Source organism: Lissotriton helveticus, chromosome 9, assembly GCF_964261635.1.
Source record: "Lissotriton helveticus chromosome 9, aLisHel1.1, whole genome shotgun sequence".
Lineage (NCBI taxonomy): Eukaryota > Metazoa > Chordata > Amphibia > Caudata > Salamandridae > Lissotriton > Lissotriton helveticus.
The window spans coordinates 667001291-667026595 of record NC_136070.1 but is presented as its reverse complement, the minus strand read 5'-3'; the positions used below and the strand labels follow the sequence as shown (position 1 = coordinate 667026595).

At 48.4% G+C, this 25305-nt stretch overlaps 1 protein-coding gene across 1 annotated transcript in view; it reads right to left on the bottom strand.

The window, feature by feature from the left end:
* The window catches only part of LOC144782918 (uncharacterized), a 200002-nt gene that overhangs the window by 155062 nt on the left and 19635 nt on the right, over positions 1–25305 (bottom strand). Inside the window, exons 3-5 of the mRNA XM_078662161.1 lie at positions 13128–14749; positions 12980–13064; positions 12128–12171 (exon numbers count right to left, since the gene is read on the bottom strand). Of these exons, the coding sequence (XP_078518287.1) occupies positions 12128–12171; positions 12980–13064; positions 13128–14749 (1751 nt within the window). The remainder of the gene's footprint in view (positions 1–12127; positions 12172–12979; positions 13065–13127; positions 14750–25305) is intronic.

Genomic DNA, 25305 nt, shown 5'->3' with positions numbered 1-25305 from the left:
CGCCTTCTTGGGCCCCTTCTTGCACTCCTTTGACTTTAAGACCGCCTTGGGGTCTTGACACAGGTTCTTCTGTTTCTTCAAAGCGCACGCGATCTGCTTCAAGTAGTTCTTCTGGTTGGCTGCATACTGAGGGCACGAGGAAAAGCTCCAGGCAAACACGCATCAGAAGCTCTCCCCTCCCTTGAGTCTCTGAGTGTATGTGTGTGTGTGTGGCTATGGGTTTGTGTGGCTCTGGTGTGTGTGGCTATGGGTGTGTGTGTGTGTGTGTGTAGCTCTGGGTGTGTGTGTGTGGCTCTGAGTGTGTGTGTGGCTCTGGGTATGTGTGTTTGTGTTGCTCTAGGTGTAAGTGTGGCTCTGGATGTGTATGTGTGTGAAGCAGTGGGTGTGTGTATATGTGTGTGGCTCTGGGTGTGTGTGTGTGTGTGGCTCTGGTGTGTGTGTGGCTCTGAGTGTGTGTGTGGCTCTGAGTGTATGTGTAGCTCTGGGTGTGTATGGCTCTAGGTGTGTGTTTGTGGCTGGCTCGGGGTATGTGTATGGGTGGCTCTGGGTATGTGTGTGTGACTCTGGTTGTATGTGTGGCTCTAGGTGTGTGTGTGTGTTTGTGGCTCTAGATGTGTGTGTCTGTGTGGCTCTGAGTGAGTGTGTGTGTGTGTGGCTCTAGTGTGTGTCTGTGCCTATGGGTGTGTGTGGCTCTGGTGTGTGTGTGTGTGTGTGTGTGTGTGGCTATGGGTGTGTGTGTGTGTGTAGCTCTGGGGGTATGTGTGGGTCTTAGTATGTGTGTGGCTGTCTCTGGGTGTGTGTGTGTGTCTCTAGGTGTGTGTGTGTGTAGCTAGCTCTGGGTGTGTGTGTGTGGCTGGCTCTGAGTGTGTGTGTGCGGCTCTAGGTGTAAATGTGTAGCTCTGAGTATGTGTGTTTGTATGGCTCTGGGTGTATGTGTGTGTGTGGCTCTGGGTGTGTATGTGTGTGTGGCTCTGGATGTGTGTGTGGCTCTCGGTGTGTATATGTGTGTGGCTCTGGGTGTGTGTCTGTGTGTGTGACTCTAGAGGTGTGTGTGTGTGTGTGCCTCTGGTGTGTGTGTGGCTCTAGGTGTGTGTTTGTAGCTCTGGGTGTGTATGGCTCTAGGTGTGTGTGTGTGTGGCTAGCTCTGAGTGTGTGTATGTGTATGTGTGGCTCTGAGTATGTGTGTGTGACTCTGGTTGTCTGTGTAGCTCTGAATGTGTGTGTATGTGGCGCAGCATGTGTGTTTGTGGCTCTGGGTGGGTGTGTGTGTGGCTATCGGTGTGTGTGTGGCTCTGGGTGGGTGTGTGTGGCTCTGAGTGTATGTGTGTGTGTGTGGCTGTGGGTGAGTGTGTGAGTCTTAGTGTGTGTGTGTGTGGCTGGCTATGGGTGTGTATGTGTGGCTAGCTCTGAGTGTGTGTATGTGGCTCTAAGTGTATGTGTGGCTCTAGATGTCTGTGTGGCTCTGGGTGTGTGTTTGTGTGTCTCTAGGTGTGTGTAGCTCTGGGTCTATGTGTGACTTTGAGTGTGTGTATGGCTCTCGGGGTGTGTGTTTGTGTGGCTCTGGATGTGTGTCTGTATGTGTGTGGCTCTGGGTGTGTGTGTGTGTATGTGGCTTTAGGTGTGTGTGTGGGGGGCACTCTGGGTGTGTATGTGTGTGTGTTTCTCTGGGTGTCTGTGTCTGTGTGTAGATCTGAGTGTGTGTGTGTGTGTGGCCGCATTGTGTGTGTGTGGCTCTAGGTGTGTGTGTGGTAGTAATTGCTGTCTGCTAAACTCGTCCGTAGGATACAATAAGTCTCACATTTGAGAGAAATTAAGCAAATGGCAATGTAAATAACAATGCCATTTACTTCTCTATTTCTTAAACCAACACATAAATACAAACTTTGTCATTTACAATGCCAATAGCTCAAACTTTTCCAGAGGCGAAACCATTGCATTGTAAATGCTTGTTTGTGTCTTCTTGTTAGTTTGGTTGGATTGAGTGAGAAAGGCAAGTTTAGCGTGGGGCCTGCCTTTTCCATGCTTGTTGTTTGGGGGAGGCTGGATATGTTTTACTTAAAGCTTCTTTGGACTTGGAACGTGGCGGGCATTATTGTCAGAGCGCTATATTTTGTTCTAAAAGATTTGGAAGGAGGCTCAGTTTGTCTATAATTGGGCCGCAGGGGTCAGGGACTTTGTTCTAGTGTGTGTTTTGTTATTAGCTTATTCAGTTTGTCCAGTTTAGTGTCTATCCCTGCTATATGGAGGACTATAATGTTCATTAAGTCTATTTGAATGTCCAGTCTGTCCGATTGCCAATTAAGTGCCTTTGCAGAGGACTGGAGTGTTTCTATTACGGACGTGAGAAGCTCCGGATGAGTTGTAACAGCTCTATGTCCAGTCTCTTGCTGTGATGTATGACTGGTGCCTGAGTTCTTTTCTTGAAATGACAAGCTATTACTTGTGTTCAGGGTTGATGTCATTATCGTTCCGATTTTATCCAGATTTTTGTCCATCTTTGACCCCGGATGGTCAGCTCCCTTCGTTAAACTTGGGGAGTTTGTTGGCTACTGCTGTTTTGGTTTTGGTTAAATCTTGTGAAGTCTCCTAGTTTGATGTTGGGCTCGATGTAGGGCTTAGGAACTTCAACCACGAGTTTTAAGAGTCATTCAAGTCATTAGCTTCAGCTGCACTTGTCCTATGTATCTGGGTGTCAGTTCTCAGTGCCGGTTTAGGTGCAGGTAGCTTTCTAAGTGTGCCGGGAATGTGGATTTTAAGGTGGTACTTGAAGCGTTGTTTGGAGTCACGTATGATACTGGTATGGTGGACCTTACTCCTTGCTTCTCTCCTTCCTTAATTTCACTTGTAGTCTTTGACGGGAGGAGTCATGGCTGTTGTCTTCAATTCACCCCAGCTCTCTGCTGGTGTCTCCATCTCGTGGCTGGTGCTTTTATTTCCCCTGTACTAGCCTCAACGAGGGTAGTTTCTTTCATCTGGTTGTTCTCTTCAGTTTCCTTGTATGACAATTTTTTTACTAGAGACCTGATTTGGGTCTTGTCCTCTTGGGTCCATTTGGTCCAATTAGTCCAACAACGGAACTGTTAATTCCCAGGATGTCTGAGCAGTTGGAATGATGTCTGATCCTTTATTTTGGTTCGCCCATTAAGGAGTTAGAGGGGCAGGCAGACCTGGCAGGGCTCGTGGAGTCGAAAAGAGTGTGTCCCCAGGATTTTTCAAGAAAAAGAAGGCCTGTTTACTTCCGTTGTAACTATTCCCTCCTGGTTCCTGAACAGGGTTGCGATTGGAGAGATTAGTGGTCTCTGTAAGGTTGTTGCTATTCCCTTTTTTGTCTGGGTTATGTTTTGGTTGTAGTTTTGTTTTTTGTCCCCTTGGTTGGCACTAGAAGTTTTCCTTGCTTTTTGGTTTTTTTTAGGCTGCTTTGGGGTCCACCTATCCTTGCCCGATCTCCTCCTCCGTAGATGACTGACTGGGTTTAAGATTTATTTTGATTTTTTTCAAGTTCTGAGTTGAGGCTTAGCTGTATGTATTGTCGTACAATGGTGCTTCCGCTCTCAGCCAGCAACTGCCTGTTGCAATCCCAAATGAATCCCGGTTGGTCCTGGCTGGTCTTGGCTTGGTCCCAGCTCTTGTCAACGCCCGTGCTGGGAGAGCAAACGGACAGCTGGGTGCACGTAACAAGATGTGCAATAAATTGTGTGGCTTATGGTTACGTTGAGCTCTCTCCTGTGGCTCCTGACCATGCTTCTAGCCGCGCCTTGTTGCTACCGAAGCAGTAGCTGCCGACTCCTCGGTGCCACACTGCCACAGTGGTCTTAGCTTTGTCCCGGCTCTCCCACTGTGCCTACACCGCACCAGCCCACACTCCCGATGCCGCCGCTGCACTCACCGCAGAAGGGGGGTTTGGGGGGCAGCCGAGCCGTGAGGTCTGCCCCCCGGGCAGATTTGGGAGGGGAAAGGGGGGAGAACAAGCGAGCGGCCATTTTGCCGCGTTGGGCTGGCGGGGTATAGCCCAAAAGCAGCCAAAAAGCAGCCCAAAAGGAACTTTGGAGCCCGAGGTATTAAATAGCGTTCCCGAACGTTCCCGGCCACCATTTTAAGTACTGAGACCTGGTGGCTGGGAACGTTTCAGGCAGGAGCTTTTTGTCAGGCTTTTCTTGGGCAGCTTTAGCTAGTTTTGGGTCGGGGGGGCTTGGCGAGGGGTGAGTCCTCGAGGCACTACCCTGCTGGGCGAGGCGGGCGCCCGGCGCGGCGTGCCTTCGCGGTGTGCCGGCGGCGGCCATCGCCTGCGCGCCGCCACTGAAGTTTGCGCGTTCCCAGGTAGGTGTCGCAGGGCTGCGCGGATGTCAGGAGCGCGGCCCTGGTGGTGACAGGCGGTGCGGGAAGAAATGAAGCAGGGAGGGCGGACGAGGCGCGCTGCCAGTGGCGCCTCGCCGTCCTTAGGAATGGAATTGGCGGGGAGGGCGGGGCAGCAGGAGACCGTGGGCGGGCAGCGAGGCGGAGGGGTGTTGCGGCCGCCATGGCGCGGCTGGCGAGGTGGGGAGGCTCTGCCGGTGAGCGGGGCCTCCCGGGCGTTTGGTGCACCGGGCAGGAAAGGGGGCGGGAGGGGTCTGAGCGCAGGCCTCAGGATCGGGGGGCGGGAGGGAGAGCGTGCAGGGACCTGGGGCGGGTAGGGGGAAGAAGGGACGGGGAGGTCGACAAGGGGAGGCAGCCCACCACAGAAGGGGAGTCAGGTGAGCCCCTCACCTGTCTGGCAAGAGAGGGGGGCAGGAAGGCTGGCAAAGAGGGTGCATAGGGGGGCGCAGGGTGGGATGGTCCTGGGGGGGGTGGGAAAGAGGGGGGGGTGTTCCCACGTGGTCGGGTGGGGTGGAGGGGGACCGAAGGGCAGTGATGGGGGGCGTGCGGGGGGGGTTCTCCCCAGCATTGATACATTGATAGGACTCATGAGGGCAGGGAAAGGGTGCGGGAAAGGTTTTAGAGGGTTCGAGCATGGGGTGCCGGTGAAGGGGATGGGTAGGCGGGGTGGGAGCTCGCCGGAGGAGGGGACCGGGGGAAAGGGGGGTTAATATGGAGAGGGTACGAGACGGTCGGGGGGATAAAGGGGGGCGGGGTGAAGGGGGGCACGCGTTTCAGGGTCCGAGTACACCAGCAGTACCTTTTCTTTGGCAGGGGGTCGGCCGGCGTGGGGCTCCAGACTTGGTATGGCTTGGGGCGGCCCGGCGGCATCAAGGAGAAGGGAGGGCTGTGCTTCCTGCAGCAGGCCCGGAGTACGCGAGGGTCTCGACACGGCTGGTTTACGAAGGCCCCAGGCGGGCTCGCCAGTCCCTCCACCCACAGGGCCCCCAGCGGCTTGGGGATTAAGAAGGCCCCAGGCGGGCTCGCCAGTCCCTCACACCCACAGGGCCCCCAGCGGCTTGGGGATCGTCAGAAGCCATGGAGCAACGTCACGGAGGAATACTTGACTAGTCTTGGTATCAAAAATAAAATAGTGGTCCGCAAATGCAATCTTTGCACATTTACCAATCAACTCAGCTGGGGATTTTGGTGAGGGCTTCGCCTCTCTTTTTATAAGACAATGCAGGTGACATTGGGGGGCTACAATTGTGGAATGCTCGCATTTTGTTGTCTTGTGCTTTTCCTTATACACGCGTAATCACACTTGTACTATCTCTAGCATAGGAGTTTGTCATTACCACATCAGGCTTTCTGGGAACCTCAACGTATTCGGCCAGTAGGGTAAGATAGATTGGCAACCTGCAACAATCAGTATACGGGGAGGATTGGGTGGTCCTTACGCAGGCAAGCAATGGTAAGCTTAAGTCGCTCTTAGATAGAACGAGGTGGTTGTGTTAGCTGAGACAATATTTTGTTTAGTAGGGAATAATGGAGGAGTCCTGTGGTTATGCAAAGCTGTGGTCGGATGTTGAACTACATTGGACAGGAGTTTTTGGTATATTTCTTTCCCGACGCATTAGTTCCAATATATACAAGAATAAGCTATCGCGAAATTTACCAGATGGAGGACGCGGCATTATGGTTAGTGTTCTTTTTCGACAAGCGGCCATTAAGGGACGAAAAAGGGGTTTTTTGGGGGATCATGAGTACCCCTGAGTGGGTAGCAGTGGGTAGGTTGCTTATACCGAGGTGGTGGCTCGCAAGGTCGGGCAGGAGTTTGTGTTAATCGCCTGTGCGAGGTTTGGTCATGTAAACACACATAAGAGATCTCTATTTCGGGTGGGAATAGAGACATTAGACGGGGTAAAAGGCAACAGTAATTCTATGCCTTTAAGGTGGCCCAAAGTTGTCGCAGGGAAGTTGGGGATATTGGGGCTATTAGCCACGTGCCCGTTTTGTTAGAGGCAAAGTCAGGCATGAGACTCCATACCATTATGGCCGACACGTTTGCTGTGCAGTTGGGGCACAAAATTGCAGGAGCGACTTTAGCGTAGCTGCACCACACCAGCGAAGCACTCAACTGTTGAAGCGAGTGTAGTGAGAGGAGGACTGATTTAGGCAACCATGCGTCTGTAAGTTTCTACCGTGGCTGGGGGTTTTGTTGGGTTGACGGCGCTATGCACGGAACTCGGTCATTCCTTTAGTTTGTCAAGTTATGTTTCCTTGCGTGGTTGCACGGGCAAAGTACAGGGGATGTAAGTACAGTTGGATTCGTTCATGGGGGTCGCTAAGGTCTCATAGCACGATAGAAGATCGGTACTGTTGAGTGCATGTGCTACAATTTTAGTTTCTGCTACAAGAGAGGTGGAAGGTAAGATATACGGGTTGGTGCATGGTTACACAGCAGTAGGAGGCTACGTAGACTTGCATGTGGTTGCGGTGACGGACTTTGGTTCCTTTTTAGGAACAGGCGTTTTAGGTCTTAGTTGCCGGTCGTGAGGGTGGGTAATGAGGGGCTAACATGGAGGTTCGAGGAGTGTGCATTTCACCTAGTAGTATGGTGCGGCACCGCTGATTGGACAGCCGTATGAGACCTGGGTTACGTTTGACTCCATGAATCTGTGATGGTGTAGGGGGGTTCGTACACACGGGACACGTTGGGAGTCGAAGAGGTGCAGGGACATTATGAATATGCGCTTGGGGGCATTCCGTTGGTGTGAGCAGACAATACATATACATGTTCTTAGGGGATTGGTCGTAAATATGGTGTTGGTGGTACATGTGTGATTTTACAATGGATTCATGGGGCAACACTTGTCCTGAAGAGGGTATCGGAGATAATGGTGTGTGAGACCGAAACGTTGACGCTATGACACTCTTCCATGTACAAGACTACTGAGCATGGTATTGGGATTAGGTAGATGAGGGAGGAATAAGGTGTATATGGCGAATGTGCCATATTGACCATATAGTGTGGGGAAAAGGGTAAAACAACACCGCACATGGTAAACCTGGGTAGCTGTGGATATTTGAGTCGCCAGACATGAATGAAATATGGCTTAACATTGGTGATGTACGTAAGATATGCTCTTAGGTAGCTTATGAAAACTGTAACATTTTGATTTGATAATAATCCCGGGAGCGTGATTGAATGTTGTTCACTATGGTGCCACAGATATGTGCATAGGTGTTTTATGCAAACTGCAACATTTTGATTTGATAATAATCCCTGGAGCGTTATGGGATGTTGTTCTCTATGGTGACACAGTTGTAAGGTAAAACTAACTTTAAAATAATTCCCTGGGGACCACTTTTTATTATGGTCTTTGACTAGGCCCAGTTCCTGGGGAATAGTGTTTTGCCATATGTCTGTTCATTAGGTAGGGGGACACGGCATTGCCGATGGGCTGCGCGAGGTCCTGCGCGTTGTTGAAGGTTTCGTGGGTTCCAGCAATGGTTTTTACGGAACGAACGGGTCACTAGGGAGTTTCAGCCCTACCTGGATGATGCTGGACAGGTTTCAGGAGATCACGGAGGTCCTTGGGGTGCCATTGGCACTGGATGGGGCAGTGGGGCCACGCACGGCGCTGTCACCTTTGTGTAAGGAGCTGGTCTCGGTGTTGCGGGAGGCACGGTTGCCGGCAAGCGAGCAGCGACAGATGTTGAGGCGGCTCGAGGTGATGGAGCCATAACCACAAAGTGCCAGTGTGGGAAATTCACAAGACAAGTGGGGCCAGGCACGGCGCTGTCAATTTTGGGTATTGAGCTGGGCTCGGTGTTGCTGGAGACAAGTTTGCCGGCAGACAAGCAGCGGCGGAAGTGGAGGCTTCTAGGGGGGGATGGAAGCAAGGATCAAGGTGCCAGTGTTGGAACTTCAAATGACAAGTGAGGCCAGGCACGGCGCTGTCAATTTTGGATTTGAGCTGGTCTCGGTGCTTACGGGAGGTGATGGAGGCAAGGCACAAAGTGCCAGTGTTGGAAAGTCAAAAGACAGTGGGGACGGCATGGCACTGTCAAATTTGGGTATTGAGCTGGGCTTGGTGTTGCTGGAGACACGGTTGCCGGCAGACAAGCGGCGGCGGATGTTGAGGCGTCTCGAGGGGATGGAGGCAAGGCACGAGGTGCCAGTGTTGGAACTTCAAAGACAGTGGGGCCAGGCACGGCGCTGTCAATTCTGGGTATTGAGCTGGTATCGGTGTTTACTGGAAGCACGGTTGCCGGCAGGCAAGCAGCGGCAGATGGTGAGGCGGCTCGAGGTGATGGAGTCATGGCACAAAGTGCCAGTGTTGGAAATTCAAAGACAGTGGGGCTGGCATGGCGCGGTCAATATTTGGGTGTTGGTTGGACGCGGGTTTTGCGGGAGGCATGGTTGCCGGCAGACAAGCAGCAGCGGATAGCGGGGCTGCTAGAGATTCTGGTGGCACAGCACATGGGGTAGTGTCGGAAATTCATGTGCTGGGGGGTCACCGCGGTTTTTGCAGGCAGGGTGGTACGTGTCGGGGGGTTAGCGGGGTGGAAGCATCAGGCAAGGGCGGGGGGCGGATAGCAGTCGGTAGGGCACGCGCCGGTTTGGGAGTGGGGCGGCATCGGAAGCGCATTGACGGTGGTGCGGCCGGGGGGACATTACGCGTCGGTGGCGATGATCCTCAGTGGCACCGGCGTTAAGTGCGCAGCGGAGTGCTTTTGAACGCGCAGGGGGACGTTGGGAGGGCATAGTTATTGCCAATTGTTGCTCGTGCAGGTCGGGAATGGTTTCTTAGCCCGGGGCGGGTTGATTTGGATTGCGGAGCATTCGTTTGTGAAGAGGGCCAAGTGGCAAGCACGGGATAGCTAATTTGGTGGTAAGCTGAGTCTCAATCCTGACTGGGTTCAGGTTGCATGGGTCAGGGAGGACCGTTTATTCGGGGGTGCGCCGTGAGTGGGGGCCGGCGGTTGGCGCCATTTTCAGCATCAAAAAAGGGGAAGGGTGGGGGGGCAGGAAAAGGCAGAGGCGGTGTAATCACCTAACCTCCGCCTTTCCCTGGGTGGCGGAGTTGTTTTTGATGTTGGCCAAGTTTGGCTGGAGTTCGGTACTTTCTCGTGAAGTTTGGGGAGTTGGGAAACGGGAGCGGGGAAAGCGTAACCAGTTTGGGAGTTGACATTAGAGGGTAGTTAGTTACAGTTGCAAGAAGGCAAATAGGACTGTAGGTCTTGGGAGGTTTTGGAGTTAGGAGGTAGGGGATAAAATTGGATAGTATTATGATGTAATTGAGTTATATGTTTGTATATTGCAGGGTGGGGAATTTTATCATGTGGGGATCGTAGGGGTGGGGGGAGTAAAACAAAAAGGGGTCAGGTAACTCGATGTTTAGAGAGGTTTTAGTTTGTAAGGCAGTTTGCCAGTTTAATAAATGTGATGTGCACCTGTTTCAATAAAGCGGCCTTTTACACACAGAAAATGGTAGTCGGTGTGCTTGCCCCCCCTTTCTCCCTCCCAAGGGGGGTTTGGGGGGCAGCCGAGCCGTGAGGTCTGCCCCCCGGGCAGATTTGGGAGGGGAAAGGGGGGAGAACAAGCGAGCGGCCATTTTGCCGTGTTGGGCTGGCAGGGTATAGCCCAAAAGCAGCCAAAAAGCAGCCCAAAAGGAATTTTGGAGCCCGAGGTATTAAATAGCGTTCCCGGCCACCATTTTAAGTACTGAGACCTGGTGGCTGGGAACGTTTCAGGCAGGAGCTTTTTGTCCCCGCCCACCCTCCCTGGGGTTTTTTGGCTTTGGCATCTGGTTTTTGTGCTGGGAAGGTTTTTAGGCCAGGAACGTTTTTTTGTGTCAGGTGGCTGGGTTGGGACAGGTGCACAGGGGGTGTTTATATGTATGTTGTCGCTTGGAACAGGTGCTGGCGGAGTTGTTTTTGATGTTGGCCAAGTTTGGCTGGAGTTCGGTACTTTCTAGTGAAGTTTGGGGAGTTGGGAAACGGGAGCGGGGAAAGCGTAACCAGTTTGGGAGTTGACATTAGAGGGTAGTTAGTTACAGTTGCAAGAAGGCAAATAGGACTGTAGGTCTTGGGAGGTTTTGGAGTTAGGAGGTAGGGGATAAAATTGGATAGTATTATGATGTAATTGAGTTATATGTTTGTATATTGCAGGGTGGGGGATTTTATCATGTGGGGATCGTAGGGGTGGGGGGAGTAAAACAAAAAGGGGTCAGGTAACTCGATGTTTAGAGAGGTTTTAGTTTGTAAGGCAGTTTGCCAGTTTAATAATTGTGATGTGCACCTGTTTCAATAAAGCGGCCTTTTACACACACAAAATGGTAGTCGGTGTGCTTGCCCCCCCTTTCTCCCTCCCAAGGGGGGTTTGGGGGGCAGCCAAGCCCTCCCAACTCACCGCAGCACTCACCACCAGCAGGTTCACGCAGTTCTGCAGTACGGTGGGACCTAGCAGGGGCTCCAAGGGAATACAAGGCTTTTGCGCCCTGCTGTCTGCTCCCTGTTCCGGCTCACGATCCCGTTCCCACGGGCCGGAGCCGGGGGCTGGAGGAGCGCTGAAGGCGCTGCCTCTGCACAACTGATGTTGATGTTGATCCAAGGTCGTTACGTATCGTGCCCTCGGAGGTGTCCACCAGGGTCAGATACAGTCTGAATAGAGTCGGGAGCCCCTGCTGTGTAAGAATCAGCTGGGGGTCAGCCATCGGGCTCGGCGGTCTCGGCTGTCTCGGTGCCCACCTCGCACACACACTCAGTGGCTCGTCGTTCGCGGAATGTATGAAGCTGCGGACTGGCTCAGTTCGACTCCCAAGTGCAGGATGTATGGAGCACTTTTTTATTAGTTAAGCAGATGTGAAATTCAAAAGTCGTATGGTAGCTGAATGAGAAATACCATTGCAATGGGGAACCCAAGGAAAAAGATGGACGACAAGGTATCTTATCCTGAAGCTGGTTAATCACATGACTGAATCTTCTGTCCATCATATTACACGTGGAATATGTAATACAGCAAGCAAATTATCTGTCATATTTTGAATGAGTATCCTATCCTCCAAACTCTAAATTTGGCCTTTAGCATTTTAGCATGTACATTTTGTGGACAGATCCAAAATTGTAATTGAAGCTCATCTCATTGCAAATTCCAAACATCAATTTGCCTAGTAAAATCAGATTTTTCATTGAGTGAGGTGAAGGGACCCTGCTTATCTGTCAATAACTACCTTTTAGTTTTCTCTTGCCAAACTTTAGTTTAGATATAAATATAATGATTAAGGGACTCTTTCAGAGGAACACCTACGTCAGTTGTCCTATAGCGATAGGGCTGCTTTCATTTCAGTTTTGGAAGGCCATATTTAGGCCTGGGGTTCTGATGCCGACTTGTTCCTGTTGCTAAAAGCTATACATTGCATTTTTGTTTTCTCAAAACAAATAACAGCTTTGGGGTTGGGGGAAGACGTATTTATGGGAAAACAAAGTAATGATCTCCTTGTCTTGGTCAGTTGGCAATTACAATTTTGACTGAAGCACTCTGAATTTGGTGAGTGGGCCTCCTGCGAGATACATTGACCCAGCTGATGGTTTGTCCATCAAACTCCAAGTAACAGCCTTTGTCTGACTAATTAATTCCGAAGAGCCTTTTAGTTTTGTGGTCTCTCTTTTCAAGACAGTTATGAATATTTGTATTAAAGTAATTATTGAAACTTCAATCAAGCAGAGAAACAGTACACAAAGACTCACATATCCTCATGAAGTGCATTACACAATTAAAGCTTACCATTGTGAGATGCTGTTGTACTTTCACTTGCTGATTCACTGTTCCTGTAAACAAAACACAAAAAATAAAGTTGTTGCTTCCGAGGGGTACAGAATTTTACATGAGCAGGTTCACTCTTGAGCAAGTGTGTATCTCTGTAACTGTGATAGCTCCTTTCAATCGGAAAATAATACGTTTTCCCGACTAATACACCTCAAGCCTTTGATCTACTTCAATCCCTGCCTGGGCATCCTTCATCCCTTGCTTCTGTTACGTTCTATCCACCCAGCAGAATCGCACCGCCTAAATCAATTTTCCCCATAGTTACTCAGTGATCATCCATATAAACATTCGGCACCTATCAATTCCAGAAAATACAAAACTCTCCATCAAGGTGCTACACTAGTCCTGAATATTCTTGTTGCTTAAGCGCCATTCCTTATTCAACCTTCCATTTCACCCACCTATATTTACTGCTCATCGATGCTAAACCAGTACATTTTCCCTATTTCCTCTGTGCAATATATATTTCACTTTTTTACTCTGGAGACTTCTTGACCATGGGAAACTTGGCTCTATTTGATCTCTTTTTGATAGTCCCAAGAGCCACATTTTATGCATGCCTATAGGGCTATAAAATATGTATTTGAACATTCCTCTTTCATATTTTCTCCTTTCAACTTACATTGTAGCTTTCTGGCCTTAATCCACTCTACTTTTCCAGTTTCATAAAGCTCGGCCACACCTCACAACATTCTATCCCAGCCTATTGGTTTTACCGCTCATCACGCGCCAGATTCTCACACCAACGCTTCCTCACCAAATTGACACAGAACAAATACACACCTCTGCTCAAAAGAATTGGTAATGTACCTCTTAGATTTTGCTTCTTCTGTGTATTCATCCTCCTGGTCATCAGATTCAGCATCCTCTGAGCCTCCGTTCTCATCCTCTGAGCCTCCGTCCTCATCCTCTGAGCCTTTGTCCTCATCCTCTGAGTCTTTGTCCTCATCCTCTGAGCCTTCTAGCTTTTCTTTCTTGGGTCTAAGGCTGCTTTCCTGGTCGCCTTCGGAGAGGTCCTTATCTACGTGAATCTCAGAGCTGTCTTCGATCTCTCGTTCAATGGAGGATTGGCATCTTTCAGACTTCAGTGATGGCGAGTGCGCTTCTTTCTTCAGTTTTTTCATTCTGTTCTCAATAAAATCCTGCTCCTCTTTAGCCATTCCCTCCTCCTTCTCAGAGTCGGCACTCTCTTCATCTTCTTCTGTACTGTCCTCTGCCGCCTTCTCCACTTCTTTTACAATAAGCAGCTCTACCCTATCACTGTTGTCTTCACTTTCTTCCTCACTTTCCTCTTGATTCAGATCTCTGTTACTTTCCTTCTCCATATCTACCTTGTCATCATCACTTTCTGCTTTCACATGTGAAACCTTCTTTGCCTCGTCCAGCTCCATTACAACTTCTTCTTCCTCATTTTCTACTTTCTCCTCTTCTTTCTTTCCTGGTAGGGCTATCTTCTCTGGTTCTTCCTCTAGAGTCTTGCCTTCCTCCTCACTTTCATCCTCATTCCTTGTGTGCTTCTTTCCCCCCATTTCCTCCACCTCCAATTCTGTCTCTTTACCCCCCTCCTTCGTCACCATATTTGCATGCACTTTTGATTCTCTTTTTTCTATCCCCCCTTTCTGTCCCAGTTTGCCTGCACTACTCCCACAAAAATTCAGCCCATTCTTCTTAATGTTCACATGTTGTTCCATCAGCTTTTCGTTACCAAGCAGGCAGCCATCAGAAGAACTTGACGGTTCATCAGTCTCACTAAAGCTACTTCTCCCACTCACAACCCTATCCACTGACAATCCTTCTTTATCATTCCCAACCTTGGTTGCGACTATGGTGGTTCTTTCACCCCCATCACGAAGATGAACTTCTTTGATCTTGTCACAAACTTTCCTCTGTTTTCTTTGAAGACACAATGCCCATTCATCAGCTGAGCTTTCTTCTTCGTCCCCACCCTCCTCTTGTTGACGACCTCTAGATAATCTTTCATTCAACTTGATTTCTGTTTCCACTGCTGACGTTGACTGTTGTGGGTTTGCTTCTGGAAATAGTGATGAAGTTAGGCTCTGGGCTAACTCTAGATCACGCTTCCAAGTCTTGACCTTCTTTCTGCCTCTTGTGCCAGCAAATGTCTCCTCACTGTCTTGTGGATGAACCCAAGTGTCTGATGTGGGCATCAAGTCATCATGCTCTGATGCCACTGCTTCTTCACAGTTGGCTGGCCGCAGCTTCTCCTTTGAATGTTCTGAGTGAGTTTGAGGTCCACTGTGTCCTTTTGGAAAGAGGAATTCTTCCTCTTGGTTGACTTCCACGGATTTAAGTTTTATGCCATATTGGTCATGAGGTGACATACTCCTCGGGCTTGAGCTTGCAGAGGGAGACCCTCTCTGGATTTTGAAATCTGACACTAACATCTCCTCCTCATAGGGAAGTCTTATCAAGCCTCCTTCATTGTGCATTCTCCTATCTTCTTTGCAGTGTCTGGAGTTCTTCTGGCTGACACTGGCTGGAGAGTCTGCACTGTCGGGGGAAAGGGTCGAGAAACTGCAACCAAGTTTTGTTTCCTTTGGTCTCCTGGTCCTCTTCACTCTACATGAGATAGAAAATAGAGAAAGAGAATTTGGATACCAATGCAATTGTGCAATGAATAGTTGGATAGCTCAGTGTCCCGATAAACTACATGGCACAGGATCACTAAATCGCATATGATATGTCACATGAAAAACATACAATTACATCAATGCACCCAATAAATCACAAGGTAATTCTAGGTAAGTAGATTTGTGTTAAGATGACCAAATGTAGTTATTATTGGGCTGTAGCCTTGGTGCCAAAGGGAAATGGAGCCCCACATGTATGCTGACATCGAGGATGACCACCACCAGCAGAAATTCACTGTCTCCCCTGGCGCTGAAAACTCCCCCCATTCATACATTGGTGAGAAGAGATCAGGCAGGGAGGGCAGCCATGGGAAGACAAAACTGCCACTGAAGCCAGCAGGAGCTCTGGTCATGACACAAAATGGCAGCCAGCAGCTGGAAATGGAACCTAGCAGGGTACTGTGCATGAGAAGCAGCAGGGGACTGAAGATACTTGTGTGCGGTCCATATGGTAGAGGGACAGGACAAGTAGGCCCCTGTATGAAGAAGCAACATAGAACCTCCTTCTTGGGCCCTGCTGTGGGGACTGGCTGGTGCATCAGGAGCTGTGTGAACTGCATTAGAGAGGGACTGCACGCACCTGAGGGCTAGGGCATTTTCAACCTCCTCAGCCCTGAGCAGATACAGAGAAGGGCAGGCGCTGAGTGCCCCAGTGGTGCCACCCCTCCTGAAGACAAGGGCCAGTAAAGTTGCGGGACAGCATGAAACACGTGCATAAATGCCAGCCAGAACATAATCCTCCTGGATGTGCCACCGGGGGAGAGACGGAACCCCCATAATAAATAAAAATGGTTTGAGGAAAGGGTCAAAAGTGTCACAGGCCAACAGATTGGACAAATGCACACTCAGAAGTGGATGATAAGCATTGGTTCGGGGCAAATGTTGGCCACGGTGTATGTGGAGGGGGTGAACAAGATCCATCACACAGAGAATTGTTGCACGCCATCAAAGAAAACAGAACTGCCTTAAAAGACAAGATTGACACAGTGGCAGTGGACATTACTCTAATTGAGGCAGACGATGATGAATTGCAAAGAGAGTGAACACAGTGGAGGTTACTCTGTGTGAACACGCTGAATCTATCAAAACACTTCACGCTGAAGTCTGCAAACTCAAAGAGACGAATCACCAACTACATGCCAGGGTAGAGTAAGCAGCGAGGAAAGTGAGGAAATCCAGGCGCAACAATGTATAGCTCGTGGTCATTCCTGAGAAGGCCGTGGGCATGAAGTAGAATGTTTAATGGAGGACTTTGTGGTCAACACTGTGAACAAGGACTTGCCCCTCACTTTGTAGTGGAAAGAGCACACCGGATGCCAAGGGCCCCTCCAAAACCTGGGCCAAGACCACAACTGATTGTAGCCAGCATCCTCAATTTTTAGATTGTGGCATAATCCTATTGGAGGCCCAACAACATGGACCAATGCAGTTTGAAAACCACACAATCATTGTCTTCTCAGACTAAACACCAGAGGTACAGGCCAAGCGGAGATTCTTTGATAAAGTTAAATTAGAACTCCAAAAATGGAATCTGCAGGATATGATGATCGTCCAGGCTAAATTGAGGATCCTGGCTGAGGGGAGGTCCTAGTTCTTCTGTCCCTGAGGTGAGGCTCAGAAGTGGCTGGAGTGTTTTTGACCTGTGGTGTATGAAAGACACGAGATACACAGAGGTTTTCGGGGGTGTAACATGAGAGGAAACATCAGCAGCTGGAGCGGCATCAATGGAGAGAGCCATGGGTGGACGACTGGCAGACGTGACAAGAACTGGTGCGATCAGAGGCAGGAGATGAGCCATCGTTATGTGCCTGAAAAAGACCAAGGGACATTTCTCCATTCAAGAGAAGAGAGAAGAGATTGGTGTTCAAGTGAATACAAGCAGATTTGTTGTTGGGACCGAGTAGGTGGAAGGTACCTCAAGTATTGGGGAAGCTGGTAGTTCCACGCTTGTAGCCTGAGGTAGTATACTTATACTTATACTCAGACAATTGGTCTCGGCAGCTCCTCTAGTGAATCTTCTGTTGACATTTGGGTGAGTGATTCACTTGCTTGATTTACTCACCTTTTCCAGAGCGGTGCTTCGCCTTTGTCCTGAGCCGCAGCCAGGTGGGGTGAGGTGTTTACTTCTTACTAATCAGGTAAGAAGTAGTTCGTGAAATTTGTACTTAACTCTTTCACATTCTATTTTTACGCATGACACTAGTACAATACAGTGTGTAATGATTGAATATCCTGGATATAGATCTCACCTGAGCTAAGAATGTACAATGGTGTATAAGGTAGTTTACTGTGGTGGACAGGTGGTGGTTGCTGTGTTTATGCCATGTCTTTCTTTTTCAGTGATTTACTGAATTGGTAAGGAGTAACGGAACGAGTACACCTAGAAGGTTCAGGTGACATACAAAATTAACAATGAAATCGTTCCAGTATTTTTCTAGTATTTTTCATGTATAGAACATATTATCTCACATTTGTTTTTTTTTTTGTTTGCAGTAGCGTTAAAATTTAGGTCCTGAAGAAAGCAAGGCCACATGGCCAATAATTGCTGAAACATGTCGACCACGTTCCACGGCTAGACAGTTTATTAATTCCCCTGTCTTGGCTATTTTTTAACCTTGGTGTCAGGAGCTGTACTTTAATAAAATATATTTTTTGCTCTTCAAACCAATTTTACCCACTTTCCTTATCACTCTTGGTATTACTTATCCCTAGCACTGCACTCTTTTTTTTACCCCACAGCCACGTTGTGAGTATATATCTAACTCACATCAACCATCCTTATCCCACAGGAGGGCTAGTCCTTCTCTGTCGGAGCAAACAACAGGTTTGGTGTTTGTCCTCGGAGCCCCAAATGATGAAGGGCGGTTCCGAGTGGTGACTGATGGGTGCCAGAGACCGGATACAAACCTAACTTGGTTGTTATAGTTCTCTTTGTTTGGCTTTTTGGTAACCACCTCTGTTCTTGGTAATCACCTTTGAGATTCTGACCCTCTAATACTTTTGTGATATAGAGATATATAGTTCCACGCTTGTAGCCTGAGGTAGTAGAGAGGCAGGAATTACACATGGTGTGGGAAGGAGTGGGGTCAACACTACATGATGCACATGAGAGGAAGGACAGTGGACGCTATATGGGGGCCTAAGCACTAAACTCCTTTTATGAATACACAAGATTGAATTGACACCCAGGGGTTCTCACCACCCTTTGGCTGTGGACCCAGGTTAGTGCTAGGCTGCAGTGGGAGGAGACTGGAATGGGAAGCAGTTTAAAGTGGCCTCCTGGTATTTCCTACATGGTTTACAGTGAATAATGTAGGGAAAATTCTGAGTTTGGCTGGCACAAACATCAAACATGATTACTGGTACAACAGGCAGCTTCAATCTCACCATGTGTGAAGAGCTAGATGAAATCATTATGGACAGCCAACCATTTGAGGGGCACTACTGCTTGCAGACCTTAGCAACACCCTTGAGTCTGATGGATATATGGAGAGAAGAACATACTGCTGATATGCAATACTCTTAGACCTCCTGGACCACTTGCTCCATGTCAAGGCTGGACTACATACGGATTCCACAGTCACAGGGCATTGGTTCAGGGACACACACTTCTACCAAGCGGGAAAGAGGGTTCTCAGACCACGCTCCAATATGCATGCACAGATTCAACCAGACGGTCAGAGATGAGCTGACTGGAAAGATTCAACCAGCCAATCAGAGATGAGCTGACTGACTCTGTAGCTCAGAGCTTTCTTGAGTGCTATTCACTTAACTCCCTGGGAGTTAAGTGAATAGCACTCAAGAAAGCTTTGAGCTACAAATACTAGTTGTATGGGAGATATGCAAGACAGTAATCAGGTGAAGCCTAATATCACCCATATTCTTAAAATGGGAGAGTATAATAGAGATATGCTATAAGAGGCTAGGAAAGAGGGGAGTTTGCCCTAAGATCTTAGGACAGCAATTGTAATACTCATCCATAAAGAGGGAAAGCTAAACATTGGGCCACCTTGATACCCATTTCCCTGCTCAATACAGAAGCCAAATATGGGCAAAGGTGTTGAATCACCTTCTTCAGGCGATTGCAAAATGAATAGCTCCCGACCAGTTGGGTTCATGCCTTTGCAATCTACTCCCTACAACCTTAGAAGTCTTTTTGGGTGGCCCAGTCAGTGGACCTGGTGGCCATCAAGAGAGTCTCTATACCCTCTATACTCTATACCTTGAATGGGGGCAGAAACATGTTGCCACATTTCCAGCGGATGCATTACAGAGCCTCCCCAAGTCTTTAGTTGTTTTTTTACCCATGGGATAGGGAGTGAGCAATACATTTCCTAAGACATAAACCCTCCTACACATTTGTATGCTTTCATTTTCATAGGTTCCCGAGGCCACTGAGCAAAAATATCGGGCACATTTACCTGCTCCTCCATCCAAAGAGCTCCATGGAGAGCCCACCGTGGACCATAGACCTATGTCAACATTGACGAGTGGACCTGATGATGAAGCATGTCACTTTGATGAGTTGAGGGCCTTCATTCTTTTGAGAAGAACTACCATTTGTTGTTCCCCCTTTGTAGGATCTGATCTTATGAGACTCTCATCAATTCTATTAGAAGGGGTGTTTAGTACATTTGTGACTGAGTTTATTCCAGATGAGGTGTTCAAACACCATCAGCTTTTCACACTCTACATCCGTCTTTTGTGATAGAGTCTAATGGTTTTAATACTTGCCTCATTGTAGGATCCATGGCATGATTCTGCTCAGCTGTACTACAATTGTGCCCCTTGTTTAATGGTTAGATTTACAGATATATCTCCCAATCACAGGCACAAACTCCTCTGTTTCAAAGGTATCCCTAGAACTTATATCACTCCCCAACAACTGGCCAATTTTGATCCCTCCAAACCCTCCAACTGTCCCAAGTGTAATGCGATGGACGCAGACTTTATTCACATGGCCTGGTCCTGTTCTCATATTGTATCTACTGGCAGGATATATTTCAAGAAATCGCAAAAATAATTGAGACACCTCTTCTGCCCTCTCCGAGACTGGGCCTGTTGGGACTGGTCAATCATATTCAACTTTGCTACCGGCCGTTTGTAGCAATTGCTCTGCTACTCGCCAAGAGAAGGATTGGGGTCCACTGGGGAGCGAAGACGAGGCCCCAGAAAGCTGCCTGGACACGGAGCCTGGCTTACTGTAGTTTGCAAACTGAGACGTATGCTATGCTCCAACCCCCCACCTCTAGGCCTCTGGATATATGGTGTATCTATCGCACACACTTGCAGCGACTCTTATTGCCTCTCAGGTGCTTTCAGCTAGTGCACACCTACCACCTGAAACTGTAGACGCCATTGCAATTCTGGACACTGAATGATTTGTTAGGCCCAATGCCAATTCCCCCCACTATGTTCCCCTGCGGGGTTTCTGTTTGCGCGCACCTGACTGAGCTATTCTCCTTTTTCCTGGTTTTAGTACAGAAATATTTGTACACCCATTTACTGATTATTGTATGGGCCCCCCTTTTTTTTCTCCACCCTTTTGATTGGTCAAATCTATTTTTCATTTGAATGTTATCATTTGCAGGTAGATTTTATGTATGTTTGATTTCGGATATTGTTTTTATTGCTTTGATTTTTTGGATTTTGTTTTTTAAGCTGTCAGTCATTTAACTTCATTGTATTGTATTGTATTGTTTCAAATAAAGCTTTCAAAACCAAAAAGTAAATACAAATGAATAGCATAATGGTCTAGGATGTCCTGAAAGACATCAGATTGCCATTAGTAAAAATGTTCCCTGACCTGCATAATGTTTTTGTCAGAGCAATGGGACAGGGTTGTGAAAGAGAGCCATACAGCATGCAGAGGTAGGCCCATCAAGGCTACGCCGGGTCATATGGTAGATGGTGCCAGGTCATAAAGTAGACTCCATTTCATTTTTGACACTGCCACGACCACCAAACTGGGACAGTCAATCTTACGGTACAAATTGGGGAAAAAAGGGCATAAAGCACCCCGGAAGAAAAGTGCCGGGGGAGAACCCTCTCAGTAACGGAGCAGTTTGCAAACCACTGAGCAGGCCACTGTTACTGAGCAGCAACATAATATTTCTCAAATCTGGGATTCCCAAATTCTCCTATTGTTAGGCCACTGAAGCACCGTCAACAACATTTTCCTTCTACCTGCGCCCTACATCAGCTCTCCCAGAACCTGAAAAAAGATCACGGCAAGACTACAGGGAGGTTAAGAAAATAATAGAGGAGCCTGGGTAGAATAATCATCTTGGCTATCGCCGCATGCCCCCTCCTCCATTGAAAAAGGCAGCGAAGTCCAAAACTTTATCTGGGCCTTTAACAACCATAACACCGCTGCCAGATTGCTCTCTATGGCATTTGCTTTAGAGTGATCAGTTCGCACCCCGAGATATTTAAAGCAGTATGGAGATTGACATAAGGCACTCAGACTATGGTTGAGCAGCCACGGAATGGTGTCGGGCAAAAGGAGAAAACACATAGCTTCTCCTACTTGATTTTAAGCCCTGAAATTTGATAACATTTCACAAGGATCCCCTCAATCTCACTCAATTGGGTTTGGACATCCCTCATTTAAATCAAGAAGTCATCAGCATATGCGATACTACCTGTATGTCCCCAGACATCGGACTCCCCCAGGCCACTCCACCCCAAAAAGCAGTGCTGCCAGAGGTTCAATTACAAACTTTATGAGCAAGGGAGAGAGGAGCATCCCTGCTATGTTCCACTATGGATTGTGATAGAGGGCAAAATACTGTGCCCTGTTTTTACTCTGGCTATAGAGTTTGCACATAGTATCCTAACCAAGGGGTCCATTAGGATGGCAGACGGATCGCCACCGCCATGCAGGCGGTGGCGATCCGTCCGCCATCCCTGCCCGTCTGCCACTTTTCTTCCCCCCGTCATATTACGATGCCGGGGGGACCGTGGTGAAGGGGAAGACCGTCCGCCGCTTTTCCGCCGTGGTCGGCTTGCGACCGCAGCGGAAAAGGCCTGATATGGTCTCGGTGTCTATCAGACACCGCCAGCCATATTAGGATGGCCGGTGAGGAATGCCTTCCCGTGGCGGCAATGCCGCCACGGAAAGGTGTTCGGTCTTTGCTTTGGGGGCCCGTTGCGGGCCCCCAGTGTGAAGGGGGGGTGGGGGGTGCACATGGGGGGTACCTATGGTACCCCCCAGCATTTCAATGTACACCATGACAGGCACCACGCAGTGCCTGTCATGTTGTGGATTGAAATGTACAACGTGCATTTTTTGCATTGCGGCGGCTGGTGCTTCAAGCACCGTCCATCGCAATGTAAAAAAAGCAGGATGCACCCGCCACTGTGGCGGATGCATCCTAATTAGGGGCACAGTTCCTCCGCCCTTGTGGCGGACGGTACCGGCCCCCGACCGGATGGCGGACGGACTTTGTCTGTCGGCCATCCTAATGGACCTCTCAGTGTGTGGAGTCCCTTCCAAACTTGTATATACCTAGGCCAGAATGCATGGAGTTCCAGTTGAGAGAGTCAAATGCTTTTTCTATATCAGAAACAAGACAGTCAGAATTTGGATAGTGTTGGGGCACGTAACCAAGAAGTGAGAATAGCCGCAGTATTTTAAGAGAGGTGATGTGTCCCAGGATAAACCCACACAGGTCAGAATGGGCCAGGTTTGGGAGTTCAGAGAGTATTCTTGAGGCTGATAATGATGGGCCTCTCTGGCTTGAGGAATGCATTGGGCATGCAAGGCAAAAGATTCCCATATGTGGCAGTAGTATACGCAAGTACTTCATGGAAATAGCACACTTATATTGGCCGGTAAACAAGTATTCGCTAAAAATGAAAGTGTTATTCAATAAAAGTTTTTTGTTTGGGCAATTGAGTTCTTGCCAACATGAAAAATGTATATTTAATAGAATCATTTGTTTATTTTTTGATTATTTTCATAAACCTGCAAGCTGTGTGTATGTTTTCCCAAAGCAAAAGAGAAACATTTTTAGAAAAAATAACACATTTTTTGCTCTCACAATCACTACTTCAGTGGACTACCCTCAATGGACAGTTTGTTGCCTCATTGGCTGTCTGAACTTGTATTGCCTCCATAACCTGAAAGGTAGCACAGCTGTCTGTGGCAGCAGACTCAGCCCCGTCAGCTCTGCGGTCAGTAGCATGGCATTGTGAGAGGTGTCTCCTTTTTTAGGTTTTGCCTACATGTGTATGAAATCTTGTGTATTGAATATATCTTAAAAGAGGCTTACAGCCCGCCCCCATGCTTTCATTTCATTTCATTGGTTCTGTGCTTGCCACTTATTTCTCCCACCGTTCTATTGGCTGCAGCATACTATTTCATGTTGTTCCTTGTGTTGTTCCTCGTGTGCTGCTCTTATCAGTTTCCCGTCGCCGGAGTATTGTTTCCATCTGATTTTGGGGCACTTTTTTGTAATGTTTTGCCTGCACATTGCATGTGCCATGCTTGTTTACAGAAGTTTCCCTGCACAGTGCTTGCTCTGAGCTTATCTGCCTATTCATTACGATGCCGATGAGGTTCATGAAATATTTGACAACAATCTCATTTTGCTGGTAATGTTTGATTCATGTGTGCCTTTCTGATTGCATTGGAGTAATTCATTTCAGTTCAACATGGCCACTGCTTTTGCCATCTAAAATACTGTGCTACTTAACAGCGAAACACTCAGAAGTAAAGACAGCATAACAGTTTTGTCCTGTCGGGCCATTCGTACTGTATGATCCTGTCTCCTTCTCGTCGGAGGAGGTACAGCCAGCTGCACTGCAAAAATCTCCCTTAGTGCAGCCCCCCTTCCACTGCATTTGCAGATGGGTCACTTCACCGCCGCTCCTCATAAAAACCCTTAATAAGCCCCCCCCCCTCTCAGTCTACAGCTGCTGGAGGTGTCTAGGGCCTCATTTATGAAAGCCTTGCGCCACCGGTGCGTCACTTTTTCCCATGTTAAAAGTGACGCACCGGCGGCGCAAGGCCTTCATAAATAAGGCCCTAGTTCTTAGAGGAGGCGGTACAGATAGAGGAGCTTGATCGCAGACTTTGTTGCTTCCTCACCATCTTCGTTACTTCTCTCATTGTTGTAGTTTGTTACCTTGTTGTTGCACCTTGTACTCCCGTCATTGCTTCCACCTTCCTCCCGCCCACATAATTGCTCGCCCATATTTACTGTCCCTTCTCCCACCCCGACTGCTGCCTTTCCTTGCTTGCCACATCCTCACACCCCCATTGTTTCCCCTCCCCACACAGGAAAAATAGCGCTGTGACATGGCCATCGCTGGTCGCAACAAAGCGCTTTTCCCCCTTACTTTTAACCATATTGCAGAGTAGCCACACTGTTGTGCAATATGGCTAAAACCAATAGCAAAAGTAGTAGCTCACATAGGCAAGAGCTACTGGCTTTACCAGTGCTTTTTGTTCATGAACTCTAGTGTGGCGAATTGCATAGCACAATGCAAAATAAATCACCCTTGCTGCTTCAAGACTAAACAAAACGGTAAAGCTGTGGTATTCGTTTTAAGCCTTTCTCTAAGTAGCTCCACTCAAATTATATCACATACTGAACTTACTGTGTGAGCATGCGAGAGAGAGAATACATGAGAATGCGATTTGCCCTTAATCACACCCATTAGCTTATATGAGAGGCAGAGATCAAGTAATATGTCTTTCATTATCTGGCTATTTAGCCAAAAGACAACCTTCATTTCTTGAAAGTACACAAGGAGTGTTTGTTATGTGTACCCCATGAGTCCATCTGTTACCCATAGGAGGGAACAATTGAGGGTTAGGCATTCCGAGATGTTCACTTTTCGAGTTCTCGATTCTGGGACAGTTCCACAGACACTGATAGCACCCACCACAAAATGACTACTCTTAGCATGTACATATTAGGTGGGAAGTCTGTGTTGTAAGCAGGCATGCTATCAATAGCTACAGAGGAAATAACCGCTGCCTCTGCATTGTGTAGACACTGCGGCCAGTGGTGGCGGGCTCCTGAGAGCTTGTTCTGTATCATTGTTAGAATTAGAGATCAGGGCCGGCTTAGCGCAGTTGGCGCCCGGTGGGACAATCACTTTTGGCGCCCCCTATGTCCCATGACCGCCTCCTCGGATTCTATCTAAGCATGGGCGTAAAATCCGCTCCGCTCGCGGATTTTTCGGATTTTCGGCAAATTCGCAATCCGCGAACTCTCGCGAATTAGTCGAAAATCCGTGAATCCGCTCGCGGCGGATTTTTTGCTTGGTTGCGGTGCGCGGCGTTCACTTTCCGTCATTTAGCGTTTGCCGAGTTGTTTTTCTTTGCGAGTGCCGCGCCATTTTGGATCTTGCTGCGTGATCCCGCGGGAGTTTGGCGCCCGCGAATACGTAATCGCGGCTTGCCACCTTGCACAGCACACCTCGCGAGAGTTCGCAATTGCGAACACGTAGTTGCGGCGGAAAGGAACAATC